The sequence below is a fragment of the Chlamydotis macqueenii genome, chromosome 16, assembly GCF_036417535.1.
Source record: "Chlamydotis macqueenii isolate bChlMac1 chromosome 16, bChlMac1.mat, whole genome shotgun sequence".
Taxonomy (NCBI): domain Eukaryota; kingdom Metazoa; phylum Chordata; class Aves; order Otidiformes; family Otididae; genus Chlamydotis; species Chlamydotis macqueenii.
In genome coordinates this window covers 2,756,819-2,775,051 of record NC_141571.1, presented here as the reverse complement: position 1 = coordinate 2,775,051, position 18,233 = coordinate 2,756,819, and the positions used below count along the sequence as shown (strand labels likewise).

The window sequence follows — 18,233 nt, the reverse complement described above, 5'->3', positions numbered from 1 at the left end:
GTGGGGTGGCCACTGAAGGGAGGAGGAAAGCCCAGTGCCAGTGGCTCGGAGCCATGCCATGCGACACAGCCAGTGCCTCAGGCTGGGAAGGGGGGTCCCGTGCCCCCCTCAAAGCACACAGACCCTCAGCCCCACTCCAGTTGCGCTCAGCCCCAGCTACCTGGAGCATTTTTGAGGCAGAAACCAGATCCCTCCCTTCGCCAGGTAGCTCAGGCCAGCACGCGGAGGGTTAATCCTGTGCCGTTCGCGCTGCTAATGATGATCTGCACTGTAATATCCAAGCTGGAGCTATTTATTTGCCATTGAGCAGGTGCTGCTGCTCCCACAAAGCAAATTTGCTTTCTCCTCCTGATGAAACAAGCAAAATAAAGGTTGCTGGCGTCCCATTTCAGATACAGTTTTTTCCCAGCGCGCTGGCTGAAAGACAAACACTGAGCAGGAACCAGAATGCATATTATGCAAGAAACCGTATAATCTAGGAGCATCTTTGATTTGGCTGCTGCTGTCACAGACGTGTGTTTCACAGAGAGGGGTTTTTTCACACCCCCCCCTTCCTTTCATTCTTACTGGTTTATCATTTGTGCCTTTGTCATTTTGTTCCTTCTTCTTCTTCTCTTCTCAGCCTCTTCACAATGAATCTTCATTTTCCCTCTGACACACTTGTATCTAAATTTCCTTATTTCCTGCCTTTTTTTATTTATATCTGTTGCCTGGTGATTTGATCATGCTGTGGAATACAGGATTAGCAATCTCCGTGTCCTTGGGTACTGCTCAAGGACACCTGTTCGCCAAAGCGCCGCTTTCTTCCCCATTTTAACCCCTTCCAGGGTGGCCGTGCGTGCGGAATGGCAATAAATCACAATACCTTTAAATATCTCCAGCACTGCCTTAGCAGGATGTTGTAATCTTCGTTCTTCAACAGCTGGCGTGACTCTTTCTAAGAAGCTTACACGGGAATCTGAAGAATGCGACTCGGGGAGAAAAAAAAATATTAATACGTACTCTTTGAACTTTGCAAATAGTTTAGCAGCTGTTCCTGGAGAGATAGCTGAGACTTTGGTGGAGAGCAAAACGCTAATTCAGCCGTTATCACCAAATGGGGTACCTGGCGTAGGAACCTGCCTGCAGCTCCAGGTCCCTGCTCGAGGTGCGCAGAGTCCCGCACCTCAGTGTTATTTTTTCTCATTAGCAGATATAGACCAGCGTTATCCAGCAAGGTTTAAAAGAGCAGCCTGATTTGACAGAAATTAGCAGAATTTGGAGATGTCCCTGCTCCTTGCAGGGGAGTTGGACTGGATGGCCTTTGAAGGTCCCTTCCAACCCAAACCATTCTATGATTCTAATTTGAGCACAAGATTGGAGCAAACTCTGCGAGTCCTCTGGGAAGGATTTTCCCCCAGTGTGGACGGGATGCTCACAGCCCAGTCCCAGTCATGCCACCCGGCGGGGCTGCAGCCGCCTCCCCTCTTTCCACGGGGCCACCAGCCCCGCCACGGGCAACCTCTGCTCGGGGGATTTCATTCTGGTGACAGGCCTGGAAACTTTCCAGAACATATCAGGAAGTCACCGGTGGGATTCACTCTTTTATTCCCTCTCTGAGCACCTTCCCGTTGCCCGCTGTATTTTGGGGGAAAAGGGTGCTGGTTTGGAGCTGGTGATGATGGAGCACGGGGAACACTGCCAAGCTGGCAGCTGCAGATGTCTCTGGAACCTGCTTCTTTTTGCTAGGAAATCCAGCAACAAATTCAAAGCATGGGGTCGATGTTTTCCTAGACCTTGGACACTCAGAGCAGAGGCATCAAGAAGTTCCCGAGCAAACTGCTGAGTGAACCTGAGGCTAAGCCAGGACTTCCCGTCCCACCTGAGCAGAAGAAAAGTCAGACAAAATCAGCATTTTCAGTTGAGTTTGTGAGTCTGGGGACTCACAGGGGCCACAAAGGGACCGGAGATGGGTTCTTCAGGCAACAGCCCTGCTTCACTAGGACCAGGTCTGTAACCCTAGGTGACTCCACGGCCAAATGCTTTGTGATTTTCCCATCCAAATGCGCAGCCTGGAGAGTAACACAGCGTTCACGTTCCAGGGATAAATTACCCAGCAGAAAAATTACTCACTCAGCAGAAAATAATAGATCACCCATCTAACCAGATCCATCTGCTCATTGACCCTGATACATCACCTGGTGACAGGGCGCTCTCATGCCTGCAGTGGGGCAGAGGCACCTCAAGCCAGCTGTAAAGCTGGATTTCGGCAGAGCCATCACAGGGGAGAGATCCCATGGGAACCACATGCAGCAGGCGCTGCCTGACAGCGTGGCCATCGAAGTGCCCGTTTCCAGCATTGTCACGCAGAGCTGTCAGCGGTGGAGCCACCACTGGTTGCGGTTTCCTGCTGCCACCCCAGAGCCCTGGCAGTGAGAGGCTGGAAGGGTCCAACCAGTTGCCCTGGCCTGGAAGGAGGTTTCAGCATCTTCTGAGTGTTTCAGCATCTTCTAAGCCATAAGTTATGATGATCCCAAGAGATATCTTGCAGGAAAGTGTATAATAATTACAAGAAAAACCCTCCAGATTTACAAGCAGAATAAAATAAAAATTTATACATTTGGGGAGAAAAAAAACCCCAGTCATGGGATCATAGAAAGGAGGGCAAGGAGAGACTTAAGAGGTCAACCAGACCATACTGCTGCTTCACAACAGCCAGGTGCCAGGGAGGGATGAGAGCACCAATCCCAAAAGAGGTTTCAAGAGACATCTAGTGGAGACCAGGATAAGGATAGGGGAGATGTGAAGGGTCAAAACTACTCTTAAAAGCAGCTCCAAGAGTGTGACTTCTCTTCTTGGAGAGCAAGATCAGACGTGTGGAAGTTGAGTGTTGTGTGCTTTTCATTGGAGGTTAGGGGTTGGCTTTGTCTGTTCTGCTCTGTTTCATTTGGAGTCTACTGTGAGTTGTCCTGGGAGCGCACTTGTGCCCTCACATGGAGTGACAGATGACTTACAGCTGGGTGGCACCGTGAAGTCAAGGCAGAGGAAAGCAGGATTCTTTCGGGATGCTTTAATCAATGGTAATTGCTGCTCGATTGCGGGTTAATCCGTTCATTCTCCAAAGGACAGCTTCACAACACTGTGTCTCCACCAGCGTAAAGGAGGAGCTCTCCTGAAACCATGCAAATAGTTCCCATCGCCAGAGCCTTCTACATAGCTGTCCTCAGGGAGGGCAGATGTTCAACAGCTCCCATGCTGTAGCCTGGGGGAACTGGAGCACCGCTCAACCAGCAACACCATAGGCATCATTGACAGATGCCTCCTGTGTCCTGGTTTGCTGACCTCAGGACTTAGCAATCTAGACTACAGGTTTTAGTCCAAAGGAGATGTGTTGAGATTTACACGGAGGAGGGTGCAAGGAGGTGAGGAAGAGCTGGGAAGGAATAAGGATGACGTGGCCATGTTTGCTATATGCATTTCCAATGGCCGTGTGGAGGCCACGTGCAAAGAGAGGAGTGGTGTGGCAGATACCGCCATGCAGGGAGGAAGTACTTTAGAGTCATCTTATGAATAAGCCATAAGTTATGGTGATCCCAAGAGATATCTTGCAGGAAAGTGTATAATAATTACAAGAAAAACCCTCCAGATTTACAAGCAGAATAAAATAAAAATTTATACATTTGGGGAGGAAAAAAAAACCCAGTCATGGGATCATAGAAAGGAGGGCAAGGAGAGACTTAAGAGGTCAACCAGACCATACTGCTGCCTGAAGTCAGGATCATCTCCACTTAAGCCATTCTTGATGGATGTGTGCCTAATCTGTTCTTAAACCTTCAGTGGTGGAGATTACACATCTCCCTAGGCAATCTCTTACCGTGCTTAATTATCCTTACTGTTAGGAACGCTTTCTCTTGCTTAGCCAACATTTCTCTCACTACAATTTAAGCCTATTGCCTCTTTTCCTATCTGCAGGAGATGCAGAGGATCATTCATAGAGCCACAGAACGGTTTGGGTGGGAAGTGACCTTCAAAGCTCATCCAGCCCAACCCCCCTGCCAGGAGCAGGGACATCTCCAACCAGATCAGGTTGCTCAGAGCCCCAGCCAACCTGGCCTGGAATGTTCCCAGGGATGGGGCATCCACCACCTCTCTGGGCAACCTGGGCCAGGGTTCCACCACCCTCAGTGTAAAAAATGTCTTCCTTATATCAAGTTTGAATCTGCCTCCCTCCATTTTAAAACCATTACCCCCCGTCCTATCAGTTGCCTCCGTTGCCTAGTCATTGCGTCTTTCTTTGCTGCGTCACATTTGGAGGCTGTGGCTCCTCTTGGTCTTCTCTCCTGGCTAGATAAACGGAGTCCTTCAGCCCTCCTCCTGGAGACCTTTGCTGCACTTGTCATCTCTTCTCTCCTGATAGTCTCTCTCTTATTTGAAGAAAAATGCCCCAAACTCCATGTAGGATTGCAGCAGAGACCTTTTCACTTGGGATCAGTGGACCCCTTGATTTTTTTGGGGGAGAGTTTGGGTTCTTTCCATCCTTCCCCAGGCTTGGGAAGCAGCGTTTCTGCTGAAGCAGGCGGGCTGGGATGCAGAGGTTACCAATAACAGCTCTGGCTGTCAGTCAGTGCCTGCGCGACACGGAGCCGCTCGTGGGCGTCAGCAGGGTTTGGAATAATTGTCTTCTCTAATTAACTGGTTATCAAACAAGAACATTTCATTACGGTACAATTACTAGCTGCTTTTCTGAGCCACAGAGGTGTCAGGATTACGATCCCAACATATGCTTCTTACAGCTCTGATTTTTTGTTTTCATAATCACTAACCATTTTTGCTCCCCCCTCAACCCACCCACTCGCTTAATGACTAATGAATCCTCCTGCTAACGAACAAGGAAAATAAATCAGCGGGCAAGGCAGGTTAGAAAGGAAAACATGCAAAATGTTTTGAGGATCCTTAAATCTGATAAATTACTTTGAAATTAAAATCCCTGGGAGAAAATGTGATTTAATTAGAAAGTAACATGGTTTTGTCAATGTTTAAATTAAAATTTTAAAGGTTATAAATACTACGCTGGAGCTGCCATTACACAGAGGATTCGTGAGAAGTTTTGTTCGGATCCGCTCTGCCCACGTCAGTGCGGCGTTTCCTCGGTGGCAGGTCCTCAGCAGAGCGCCATGTGGGTGCAGAAAGTCCTCGGCGTGCAGGACAGGGCTGCAGGAGACCCTTGGGGATGGTTTTTTACAATGAGAGTGGTGGAGCACTGTCCCAGGTTGCCCAGAGAGGCGGTGGATGCCCCATCCCTGGAAACATTCCAGGCCAGGTTGGCCGGGGCTCTGAGCAACCTGATCTGGTTGGAGATGTCCCTGCTCCTTGCAGGGGAGTTGGGCTGGGTGGGCTTTAAAGGTCACTTCCCACCCAAACCATCTGTGACTCTATGGTCACAAACCAGATAATCCACCAGGAACCTTCCAGAGCTGGAGAGGACATCAGAGGACACGCTGCCACGCTCGCCCTCTTACACTTCTCTGTAACCCTGCTCGTGGTCAGGGCTGGAGCCGCAGATCCCCCTCTCCCTTCAGGCGGACACGCTGCTGGGCTGCCCCTTCCCGGTCTTGCTGCATCAGACCCCATCCAACAGCGCTTTCCAGACACGAGTGAGGCACAGCACTGTCCAACCCAGACAAGGACGGATGAAGAGTGGAGAAAAAGAAGAGTGTAGCAGAAAAAAACAAGTGATGGAGATTAAGACAGGCACAGAGTGTATTGGTTATTCATTTATTTGCATTTAGGATAAGGAAGTCTCATTCACCTGCCCTCTCACTGCCCATAAATTGCAGGTTTTTCTCCAGACAAGTCTTCCTAATCATTTCATTCGTCTCCCTGTAGCTGTCCCAGATTTAAAAAAAAAAAAACAACAACAACAAAAACGCTTTTGGTATTTTACTGCAACCGAGGAAAAATATAAATATGTTTTCAAAACATCAGCACCCAGCTCTGTTACACCAGCCTGAGACACGGGAATTGGCATTTCACGGCTGCGCAGGCATCAGGCACCGCGTTCGAGGGCGGTGTTGGAGCGGAGCTGGTGGACGCGGTGGGCTGCGAGCGCAGGAGAGGCGAGGGCTGCAGAGAAGGGAATAGCTTCTATTCGGGGAACTGAGGGTTTGAGGAAATAGTTGCTTTTCACAGACAAACTCTTCTTCAGGCTGACATTTTGAAATGTAATTTCGCTCCGAACGGGGCAAATGTAATCCTTCCCGGATGCCGTAAAGCCAAAGACAAACTTAGGAAAACGTGCCGTTTCGGAAAATTACCGTCTGAGACTCCAGTGTGTCACGTCGGAACATTTTGTTACAGGGATCTCTCTGATTTAGCAATGAAAATAAGGTTTTCATATTGTTTTTAATAGAATTTCTCTGCACTGCCTTTACATTGCAATTCAAATAGCGGGCTAGTTGAGCAGCCGGGAGGTTGTTTTCCCTCCGGAGGTCGGTGTTAGAAGGGAGGCTGGGGGGCTGCTGTGGCCCTGGAAATTGGCAGGGGAAAGGAACTAAATATCCCCGTTAGGCTTCAGCATCTTGGTTGCTGAAAGCTGACATTGTTCCAAAAGCAGAATTAAATGTATGCAAATCTGCTCCAATTGAAATCAACTTCGGGTGCACCGCACTTTGGGTGCACTGCTTGAGGAGGGCTTGGAGTTTCCAGCACAGGAAGGGGCTGACAGGTATTTTTCTCAGGATTTCCTGCCTTTTTGCTCAAGTTTTTATTCCGTTTTAAAAATTCTTCTTTTAGTTTAATCTATTTGACCCCATGGGGACTGATGCTGCTTGAGACAGGCTGGATTGCGCTGTTATTTTTATATACGTGAAGGGCCAAACTGGGCAGCAAGGGGCCCAGCACTGTGAAACGATCGCGAAACACAACTCATTACGGGGAGAGAAGGAAGAATAAACAATAATTCACTCTTACAAAGCTGTGTTATTTTTTTTTCTTGGGGTAGCAAACTCTCCTGATGCTTGCTGGTTCCCAGCAAGCAAGGCCCAGCTCCCCAGGTTGTAAAATTAGGCAAAAAATCTCAGCTTTTATATGATGAGAAAGCACTTCCCAGCTGTCAGGACTGCAGGGAAGAGCTGGAGTTTTGAGCTCTAAAGGTTTAATAGCAGAAGAGCCAAGAAAACGAATGCGTAGTTTAGGATTTCTGAATGTCTCACCGTTTTTAAGTTAGTCCTGTCATTTGGGGACTTTGGCTCTTGCCTCGCCTTTCCCAGAGCCTGGATCGCTCTTTCCCCTGGTTCCTGTTGGGAAGCGCATTCGCCGAGTTCACCCGGTGAAATCAGGCCGTCTCGTACGGCAGACGTGCAAAAATATCTGCCTGGGCCGTGGCCCGCATCGCCTCCAGAAATCCCAGCGTGGTCCAGTCCAGGGGCTTTATAGGCTTGATCTGGGGTGAATCCCTCTCCAGCAGAAATTCCTTTCATGCATGTTTTTGGAAGGTGCAGCCGAGCCCAGCAGCCCCCTATTCTGCTTTATTAATTGTTATCCATTGTTTGCTCCTTCCAGGCGTACAAGAGGAAAACAGAAGCCGCCAAGAAGGAGTACCTGAAGGCGCTGGCAGCGTACCGGGCCAGCCTCGTCTCCAAGGTACCACAGCTCAGGAAATGCTCTGGGGCGGGCGCCGGGCTGCCTTCTGCCCTCAGCACCCCGAAAGAAGACCCTGCGTTGGGTTGTCTTCATCAGCAAGGCAGGAGTGTGCTTGCTTGGGGACGATGGGGTCCCTGCGGTCTGGCCCTACCGCCAGCTCCTCGCTCCGGCTCTCAGGGTGCGAGCGCGGCAAACGAGGGTTGACGAGCGTGTGGGCATATACGTGTCTAATGCCAAACCCAGAGGGCCCAGTTCAGCACCCAGTAGTGAACTTCCAGGGATTTCAGGTTCATACGGGAACTCACAGTGCTGCAAGGCTGCTCCTGGAGCAGCAACAATCGGCCAAGCGCCTGCCCGTCCCAGTCCTCCAAACGTGGCCGCCCGTCGCATGTGCCCTTGCACCTCGCCCTCCTCCACGCCTTTGGAGATCGGACACAGGCACTTGGTACCTGTGAATTTGGGGTGGCTCCTGCAGATTTTGTGGGCTTAGCGGCTCAAAGGGGTGTACTGCCCTTGGGTTGTGAGTATGTGTTTTAGGTTTTTCTTCTCTTCTAAGCTTCTCCTTGGAACTAGACCACACCCTTAGTATATAATCATCGCATTCAGGCGTGGGTAGAAATGTGGTGTCCCAAATCAACCATCATCTGCGTAATGCACGTGATTGTGGTGGTGGGCTGGAAAGGCTCAAAGCTCTGTTAGCTGTCTTAACTTGTAAACAGAACAGTAGCAAGGACAGAAAAAGTGAATGGAAAGGCCTGTCTGGGGGTTTCTTCTTGGTCTCCTTGGTCATCTTAGTTTCTTCAAAGCTCTTCTTGGTCCCTCTGGAAACCTCTGAGGGTCTTAGCTGGAGTGTGCCTAGCACTGTGGGGCAGGTAGCATGGAGGGCATGGAGTGACCATGCTCTGTGGTTTCATTTTTTTCCAGTTTCCCCAATGGCTAGTTCTTTGCAGAAGAGCAACTTTGGTTTGAGTAAAACAGCACAGTATGATCTTGGCTGCTGGGTGAGAAAGGATCTGGAGTATCATCACAGAGCCCATCGCAGGACAAAAACCTCATTGGTCCAAGCCAGAAAATGTCCTGTTGTTCTGTTTTTCCTGCAGAGATGAGGCCACCATTGTCCTGTGCATTATGGGCCCCATCAGGGCTGCAGGAATGCATGGGGGTAGGAAAGCAGAGTTTTTACAGTCCCATTCCTTTGTTGGAAGCAAAAGCGATTTTGTCACCCACCTGTGTGGAACTTAGGGGTGAGCCGCGGGCGGGCAGTTTGCCTCCGCGCCAGTTCATGTCCCTCCGGTGCTCCAGGCTCTGCTGAAGGCATGATTGAGTTCCTGGACTTGAATTTCCCAGATGTGTACACTGCACGCAACCTGCGGTCACCCAGGAGCCGGGGGGAGCCCGGGTAGCTTGACTGGATGGACGGACGTCTCGAGACACGTAACGCTATTTCCTCCCTTCCTCCCTCATCACTCTCCGTTCTGTTTTCCCACAGAGCTCTGCCGACCAGGGGGAGACGAAAAGCGCCCAGAGCAATCCACCTTCCAAAATGATCCCCCCCAAGCAGCCCATGTACCCCATGCCGCCGCAGGCTTCCTCGCCCTACCCCGGCCTGGGCTCCTTCCTGTCCCCGTCAGACCTGCAGAACTACCGTGGCCATCCCGGCCTCTCCAGGACCCTCAGCTCCAAACCCCTGCTGCCCAGCATCAGTGCCTCCCCGCCGCCCTCCTTCCAGATCAGCCCCCCGCTCCACCAGCAGCTCTCCTTGCACCACCCGCAGAGCTCCCTCCTCAGCCAGCCCCTCAGCATGCAGCAGGTCCCCCAGCAGCCCCTCCTGTCCCCCCCCATGGCACTACAGGTACAGCCCCCCATGAACGCCTCGCCTCCCGGGCAGCAGGTAAGGCGTTCCGAAGGGAGAGCGGCTTGGCGGCACGAACCGCGCCATTTCCCCGTTTGCCGTCGGGTCTGGGGGTTTCTGGGTGGTTTGGGGATGCTGGGTGTCGATGTCGTCCCCCGGGGGTGGGAGGTGGTCTTCTCCTGGCTCCATCAGCCTGCAGATCTCATGGTTTGGGGGTGGCATTTGCAAAAGTGCTGAGCTGGGAGCACGGGCACCCCCACGAATGGGCCGGATTTGTGTCATGTAGCACTGAAGGCTCCTTCAGCGGGGGAAGATGCGGGAATGGGGGGTGTCGCTGGTAACAGCTCCTTGTGCACCTGGGCCCCCAGCCTTCTCTGGGCATCGGAAGCAATGGGTCGGAGAGTCAGTGAGAAACCCCTCGCCTGGTGTTGCTGAGAGAAGGGGGACTGGACGGGCAGGGGATAATAGCGGGGTTCCAGGGCCAGGAGGAGGAGAAAAAGGTTTATTGATTTTCTATTTTGCTTGTGACAATATAAGTCCCCTCCTTAAACCTGCTCTTAAGGAAATGTATCAGGAGGAAAAATTGGCTGCAGCAAAAAAAAAAAAAAATTTCCTATATGTCATAGAGAACTTGCCAATATACAAAGGAGACAAGTGGTTTCCAGAGCTTCTCCATCTGGAATATGAACTGGACGAGCTATGCGCAGCAGGGGACGTATGCTGTGAATTCACAGCTGCTGCCGTTTACTCAATGATACTTTGACTGTAGTGTTCACCCAGCTGGCTGAATCGTTTTGTTTCACATATTTGCTATATATCACAGAATTCGTACAGAATGTATCACGAAATTCATACAGTACTTTAGCAAAGACCAAAGCTTTTTTTTTTCCCCCATAATGTGACCTGTTCAGTTTGGGGCTAACTTTGAGAAAAAACAGAAATATTTAGTTTGAGAACAGATATTGCGGTGGGAGAAAATGAGAGGGGAGCAGGCATGTGGGAGCGGGCATGTAGGAGCAGAGTTATCCCTGACCGTAATGCCCCACGTGTGGGAAGGTCAGATCCTCAGTCAGATTTTCATTTCCAGCCTGCTGACGGTGTCCTGAGTAACTTCGCCAGCACGGAGACCGGGGGCGAAAGCGGCTTCTGTAATTTGGTGGTAGTCCAGAAACGAGCAGAAAAGGGGATCCCCATCATCACTTTAATTGGGGTAGTTGCTGTTGCTCAGGGCAGCATTTTGTGAAGCTTCATTCCCCATATGTTTGCTGATAAAAAATTAAAGTAAAAAAAAAAAAAAAAAAGCCCACTGCCCAAATTTGGATGTTTTGGAGAAAATCATGCCCGTGGTCAGGTAACTGCTGTGACTCTTGTTTATGTACATTGCCTACTGTTACCTAATTAAGCCAACCCCCCAAAATCAGGAAAGCTGATCAGTTTTAGATAAAACAGCCCTGCAGCATCCTTGTCAAATTGCCAGCAGCGACAGCTGATGGAGAGAGTGTCGCTTATCTGGATGCTCCTCCCCTTGTTCCTGTACATTACAGTGGGGTAACGCCGTTCTGCAAAGGGAGCGGCGCTTGACATGGAGAAACGCTTTTCATGGCCAGCCTGCTGCTGCGGAGGCTTTCATGGCCGTGCATCTTCCACAGCCGTTCGCAGACCCGTTTCGGGTCCTGGACCCACTGCCGTCTCTGTGGCGTTTTTGGGGCCGTGCGTGTCCACATGTCTATGTAATATTATCAGAGCTGCTGTTTCTCCTGCTGTGGATGCTCCTGTAACCCCTTCCTTTCCTTTCCACCCTGCAGGACTTCTCACATATTTCATCCGAGTTTCCAAACAGTGTTGGACCCCGTTCGCCCGGCGCATCGAACCCTCCCGGAAGCACTGAGTGGGACAACGACTACCCCAGCAGAGAGTGTGGGATTAACCACTGCAGGCCAGTAGACAAATGCCCTTTCTGTTACCTGAACCGTGAGAGCGTACGACAGCTGAGAATCTGCCCTGAAATGTTCAGCGAGTTGGTAGGCTAGTTACGGTCAATGAAGTGCAAGGTTTCCTCTTCTCTCTGGGCTCACTGAAGTGGAGCTATGGAAGCAGGGAGCTTAAAAATCACAGATAAATTCTTCATTGGGCATGAAGAGGTTCCTTTTTTGTGTCCCCTCCCATTCGCCATGGATGAGTTTGACGTGTTTCCTTCTAGAGCAGGACAGGTGAGCCCGGTCTCCCAAGCAGAGCCTCTGGAGGTTTGGGGGTGGCATGTCCGTAAGCAATGTCCCTCTGTTCCTGAAGCAATTGCCCCTGTGGCTGAGACCACAACCTCCCCTAGTTGTCTCCAGCAATGGTTCCCTTATTGCTCCTGGGCTTTATAGGGTACAAAGCCTCGTCCTCCCAAGAGCCGCACAATGTTCTGGTCCCCTGCACCATCTTCTGCACAGATCTTCCACCTTACGCCCTACAAGTTCTGAAGGTCTGCTCAAATCCCCCAATAAATATAAACATCGGGATAGTTTTAAAGCTGGAGAACAGCGAGGGTGTGAAAGCCATCTCCACCTCTGCCTAATGCCCTGCTCTCGGCTCAGCAGCAATGGTTTGGAGATTGCTATTGTGCCCTGTAAAACAGGTACGTGGTTTGCTGGGGGAGCAGGTAGGGAAGAAGGTTTGGTGGCTTCCGAGTATTCTTTGATTTGCGTCGAGTACTGGAGCACAGTCTTTCACTGGAGATAACAGCCAGCTCCCAGCCTCTCCAGAGCACGGCTCCTGCGTGTGCCAGCAGTGCACTTACAGTTGCTGGGCTGGGCACAGACTGTGCAGACATTTATTTCTTTCAGGGCAATAAATAACTCCCTGAGCTGTTAGAGTATCGCTGCTGCCTGCCTGCCCGAGGGTGCTCAGCTATGTGGGTTGTGCTGGGCTCCGCCAGCGGCCTTTGGGTGGTCATACTTCGAGTCAGACAGCCCGAAAGAAGAAACCTGTTTGGGACTCAATGATAAAAGTCACTTTAGATGCTGTGGGCAAAATGCTAAAGCTGCTTAAGAGGGCTATGGCGCATGGATCACAGTCTCCAGAGGTGCTGAGCAGAGGCAGCTCCCACAGAAATTACCCCCCGTAGAAATAAACATCATTCCTTAGCAGATCAGTTGGGACAACACGTGATTCCCTCTGCGAATCCCACTGCCGGGCCCTGTGGAGAAAACTCAGGGCACTCTAGGAACAGGTGAAACGCTGCTGGAGTAGTCAGGGTTGAGTTGTGTGTTGCTAAAACAAGCCCTGTGACGTCTGGCTGGAGTGCCATGGTGTGGGCAGAGGGCCTATGCAATTCATGATCAAAGCCTATGCATTTCATGTCTTTGTCACCGCAGAAATATTGAATTTCATGGGTTTATCGCAGCTTCCTGGAAAAAAAAAAGTCATTCGAAAGCCAGACAGATTATGCAAAGACTTCCAGATAATTAGTAGAGTAGGTTATAGCAATGAACTCAGATGGATATAGATCAGTACTGCACACAGCGCTTAGCGCTCCGAAAAAACGTCGTCGTCTCTGTTCAGGGAGGAGCCCATCTCCGGCGGCCGGAGACACGCGAGCTTCTAGGAGCCCCACTCCCACAGCTGCCTTGTTCTCATGTCATGGCAAAGCCTGCTGCGCCAGCAGCGCCGTGCCCTCCTGCTCCTGCCGCCCCCGGTATTTGCTGCCGTAAGCTCCTGCACCGCTCGGAGCATCCGCACGCGTCTGTAGGGCTGCAGCCCCGCTGTGCCTTGAGGTGTGTGCCAGAAAAGAGACAATCTGGTCCTTCTCATCTTCCTGTCCAGATTGCTTTCTCCAAAGGACTTTGCACGAATTTGAAAGCCACGCTTGAAGCTGGGCTCCCCGGCGGCACCTTGCCGTAAGCTGGGCGTGAGCTGCACGGCCGAGCGGCCCTGGCAATCGGCAGGACCTAGGCAAAGCGGAGGCAAAGGGCAGGAACATCTCGTTGGGTTTGGTTCATCGGCACAGTTTTTGGTGTAATCTGGAAGGCTCTGGATCATAGAATCATAGAATCACATAATCACAGAATCGTTAGGGTAGGAAGGGACTTTTAAAGCCCACCCAGCCCAACCCCCTGCAAGGAGCAGAGCCATCCCCAACCAGATCAGGTTGCTCAGAGCCCCAGCCAACCTGGCCTGGAATGTTTCCAGGGATGGGGCACCCACCACCTCTCTGGGCAACCTGGGACAGTGCTCCACCACCCTCAGAGTAAAAAATTTCTTCCTAATACCTAATGTAAATCTACCTCCCTCTTTTTAAAACCATGACCCTTCGTTCTGTCACACCAGACCCGGCTGATGTCTCTCCCCATCTTTCCTGCAGCCCCCTTTAGGCACTGGGAGGCCGCTTTCAGGTCTCCCCGGAGCCTCCTCTTCTCCAGGCTGAACAGCCCCAGCTCTCTCAGCCTGGCCTCACAGTAGAGCTGCTCCAGCCCTCTCATCATCTGCGTGGCCTCCTCTGGACCCTCTCCAACAGGTCCACGTCCTTCTGATGTTGGGGGCTCCAGAACTGGACACAGTACTCCAGGTGGGGTCTCACCAGGGCAGAGCAGAGGGGCAGAATCCCCTCCCTCGACCTGCTGCACACACTGCTGGAGATGCAGCCCAGGATGCGGTTGGCCTTCTGGGCCACAAGCGCACATTGCTGGATCATGTCCAGCATCTCATCCACCAGCACTCCCAAGTCCTTCTCCTCAGGGCTGGTCTCAATCCATTCTCCGCCCAGCCTGGATTTATGCCTGGGATTGCCCCGACCCAGGTGCAGGACCTTGCACTTGGCCTGGTTGAACTTCATGAGGTTGGCACGGGCCCACCTCTCCAGCCTGTCAAGGTCCCTCTGGGTGGCATCCCTCCCTTTTCCAGATTCACAAAACTGTATACAGCCACTTCATCTGGACACTTATAACCCCACTACTTCCTGCTAAAGATGAAACAATCCCCTCCAAAAGGGTTTTTTTTTCCAAATCGGAAACTAAATGAGCAAGCGGTGTAAAAAGGCGAGGGTAAACCATCAGAAATGCACTTCGCTTGGATTCAATTATTTATAGTCATACTTTGTAATGAACTGGGAAATGTTCTGTAGCATGTTTTGTAAAATTAATGAAGGTTAGTACTTGAGTACCTCGCTGCTGCTCACTGGCATTCAATCTGTGCTGAGTGCAGTAGGGAGGGCTCTGCATTTTAAATGCAGATTATAAAACGTGGAGATTAACAGAGTGCGGACTCCTCTGCGCTCCGTCAGTAGACAGCTCCACCAACAACGGCATTACCACGCTGTCTGAAGTTTCCCTGTTACTCCACTCAGAAGCACACCCACACCAGCAACTCCCAAAGTTTTGTAATGTTCTTCACCACCTTTTAAGGCCAAAATGTCTTTTTGGAGCCAATGGTGGTTCCATCATGTCTGTGTAGATGATAAAACCCATTAAAATGCCAGGGTTTCAGGGCAAAACCCCCACAGGACGTCAGCCAGGGGAGAGGGGTTTCAGGAACTCCTCAGTGGCATAAGCTGGCTTCCCTCTCCAGGACACACCTGGATCTCTTGAAATCAAAGTCATTGCTTCAACAGCGTGATGGATTCGAAATCTGGAGGGCCAGGGCACTGCAGAGCGCACAGCCTGACTGCTGTCCCACCAGCCTCCTCCATAGCCTCCTGTGAGTAAGGCAGCACCGCAGGCTTCCTTGGATTCCTTGTACCTCCTGCTGTCTTCATCAGACCCATGGGAGAAACAGCTAATCCTGCTGTCTCAAATCATTTTTTTCCCCACACTTCCTAATCATGAATTTTTCTGGTTGTAGTTATTTTGGGAAAGAAGGAGAGAGGCATTGAGCAGGTGATGTCTCCTGCTCCCGTGTTCCTCAGTCATCAGACTTCTGTGAATCCCCCTGGACACCCACAAGCATCTTCTGGCATCACCCCCCCAGTCATATTTTTGAGACCCCCCTACTCCTTATGCATTGTCAGGGTGACACGTTTTATCCACAAGCAAGCATACATTTTCTAAATCTCCATGGCTTAGCCTAAGGACAATGTGTGATGAAGAAGGGGACCAGTGGCCAAGGGCACAGGGCTCCATAGCACAACGGCGGAGCTGGTATCGGCATCACATTCCTGAGATTTGTGGGGAAATCCAGAGTCGGTCCTCCTCTTACTTACGTCTTGGCCCTTATTGTTGAAATTCAGGAAGAACTAAAATTGCACCAGGCTCTTACTATAAAGTGCCTTCTGCTTGGCTCATGTCCGCACACCCGCCCCTCGGTGCAGACCACTTCACACCCTGCGTTACGGCGTGCCACCAAAACCATGGCGCGGCTGAAAACGGGCGTGCCGCCGGGCCTGCAAACGCGGATTTCGGCTCCCCCGAGCAACTTCCCACCTCACCTTCTGCCTCTCCTTTCTCTTACAGCATGCTGCCAAGGGACAAGGCACTCTACCTCACCTAAAACTCAACATCTCTTTTCGAGGAGGCTGAGATGAAAGACACTTGAGAGGGTCTACCTTACAGACTACGCGGAGAGGCACCGAGCAAGTCGCACAGACGGGAGAGCTACCACTGCACCTCGTCGCTGGCTTCGTTCCCAGGCTCTAAGAGCAGTTTTCTTTTCTTACTTTGGAACTCTAAAGTCTACTTTCCGTGGAAGCCCAAAACCTCATAAATGATGAAGAACAAAAAAAAATTTTAAAAAAATTTAAAAAATAAAATAAACACAAAACCAACAAAAAAAAAAACCCAAACCCGTAAGGACATCATTTTTCTGCTTGCCATCAGCTTAGCTACAGACTGTTTTCCTAGCGAACTGCTTTTAGATGCGGCGTAGGCCCAGGTCTGGTGTCCTACACCATTAGGCCAGCTCAGTAGGAGGATGCACTCTTTTGACTTGCTAACAGCACTAAACTTTGTGCGAGAAAAAATGTGAAGTTTGTGTGAATATTGTACATGCAAAGGCCTTGGATGTCTGGCGAAAAAAAAAATACAAAAAATAAATAAAAACTATTGCTGGGTAGGTGGGGGGAGAGAGCAGAAGGCAAAATACGGGAGGAAAAATGTGAAAAAGATCATGAAAATATAATTTGTTGGATAGTTGTAAGTAGTTTACTAAGTGTTTTAGAGCTGTGCTAAAGACATCTTTAAGATTTTTTTTTGTGAAAAAAAAATTAGTAGTTTACTTTATAGTAAAAGCATTTTATATTAATTGTAGCACATTTTTTAGTTATACATAGAAGGGAGATGTGTATAAAAACCAACAAAAAAAGCCTGCCAAACTTGTTTCTATTATTTGTACAGCAAGAAATGGACAGTTTATATCCATGTTGTATGGCATTATTATATTTTTTCTGCCATATGTCCATCTATTTAAAAATTGCTGACAATGATTTTTGTCTATTTATGAAAAATTAGAGAGCATAATGACAGTTTCTCATAAGGTGCATTTTTGGGTTTTTTTTTTATTTTTTATTTTGTTTGATGGCGCTGCTTTTGCAGTGCCTGGCACATTTGGTTCACAATGCTTATCTTACCTTTCTTTATAATAAAACATCTGAAAAGTAGAACTGCACTGGTCTCTCCTTATTCTGGGGACACACCCTGGAAATGTCCTGGCCAGCGAAGTCCATGCCTTCTCCTTGTCATAGAATCACAGAACGGTTTGGGTGGGAAGGGATCTTCAAAGCCCACCCAGTCCAACCCCCCTGCAAGGAGCAGGGACATCTCCAACCAGATCAGGTTGCTCAGAGCCCCGGCCAACCTGGCCTGGGATGTTTCCAGGGATGGGGCATCCACCGCCTCTCTGGGCACCCTGGGCCAGTGCTCCACTCCCTTCAGTGTAAAACATTTCTTCCTTATATCCAGCCGGAATCTGCCTCCCTCTATTTTGAAACCATTACCACTTGTCCTGTCACACCAGGCCCTGCTGAAGAGTCTCTCCCCATCTTTCCTGTAGCCCCCTTTGAGGTTCTGGAAGACCACTATAAGGTCTCCCCAGAGCCTCCTCTTCTCCAGGCTGAACAGCCCCAGCTCTCTCAACCTGGCCTCACAGCAGAGCTTCTCCAGCCCTCTCATCATCTGCGTGGCCTTCTCTGGACCCTCTCCAACAGCTCCACGTCCTTCTGATGTCGGGGGCTCCAGAGCTGGACGCAGTGCTACAGGTGGGGTCTCACCAGAGCAGAGCAGAGGGGCAGAATCCCCTCCCTCGACCTGCTGGCCACACTGCTGGGGATGCAGCCCAGGATGCGGTTGGCCTTCCGGGCTGCAAGCACACATTGCCAGCTTGTGTTGAGCTTCTCTTCCACCATCACTCCTAAGTCCTTCTCCTCAGGGCTGCTCTCGATGTCCTCCTCTCAATGCTCTCCTTGTCCTCCTCAGCTTTCCCATCCTTCGCTCCTCTCCCATCATGTTCTCACTTGCTTTTTCTTTCTCATCCCTTGCTCTGGGCCAACACTACTTAATTAAATATATCTGCGACCACCCCAGCAATGAAAGCTGTCACTGAGGAATGGCAGACAGCCGAGCATTTTTCCTTCATTTTCTTGGAAAATGCCAACTTTACATGTAGCAGAGGGTACATGTAGCAATAACTTGTTGCCTTATGCATTTGCTTACAAAGCTATCCCATGCCCCAGCCCTCTCGAACTTCCTCCCTTCTGCCAACCCTTGAGCAGACAGAAAATGTCCTCAGAGACTTGAAGGCCACCAAGCCGCCTGGTGGCCACCAGTAGACGCTCACAAGAGCCCCATTGCCA

General features: G+C 50.4%; 1 protein-coding gene across 1 annotated transcript in view; it reads left to right on the top strand.

Annotated features, from left to right (window-relative positions):
- Nucleotides 1–17,045, top strand: part of TOX2 (TOX high mobility group box family member 2) — a 136,490-nt gene extending 119,445 nt beyond the window's left edge. Inside the window, exons 6-9 of the mRNA XM_086760569.1 lie at nt 7,540–7,620; nt 9,110–9,511; nt 11,278–11,408; nt 15,901–17,045. Coding sequence (XP_086616695.1) covers nt 7,540–7,620; nt 9,110–9,511; nt 11,278–11,408; nt 15,901–15,937 — 651 coding nt within the window. The 3' untranslated portion in view covers nt 15,938–17,045. The remainder of the gene's footprint in view (nt 1–7,539; nt 7,621–9,109; nt 9,512–11,277; nt 11,409–15,900) is intronic.
- The last annotated feature ends 1,188 nt before the right edge of the window (nt 17,046–18,233 follow it).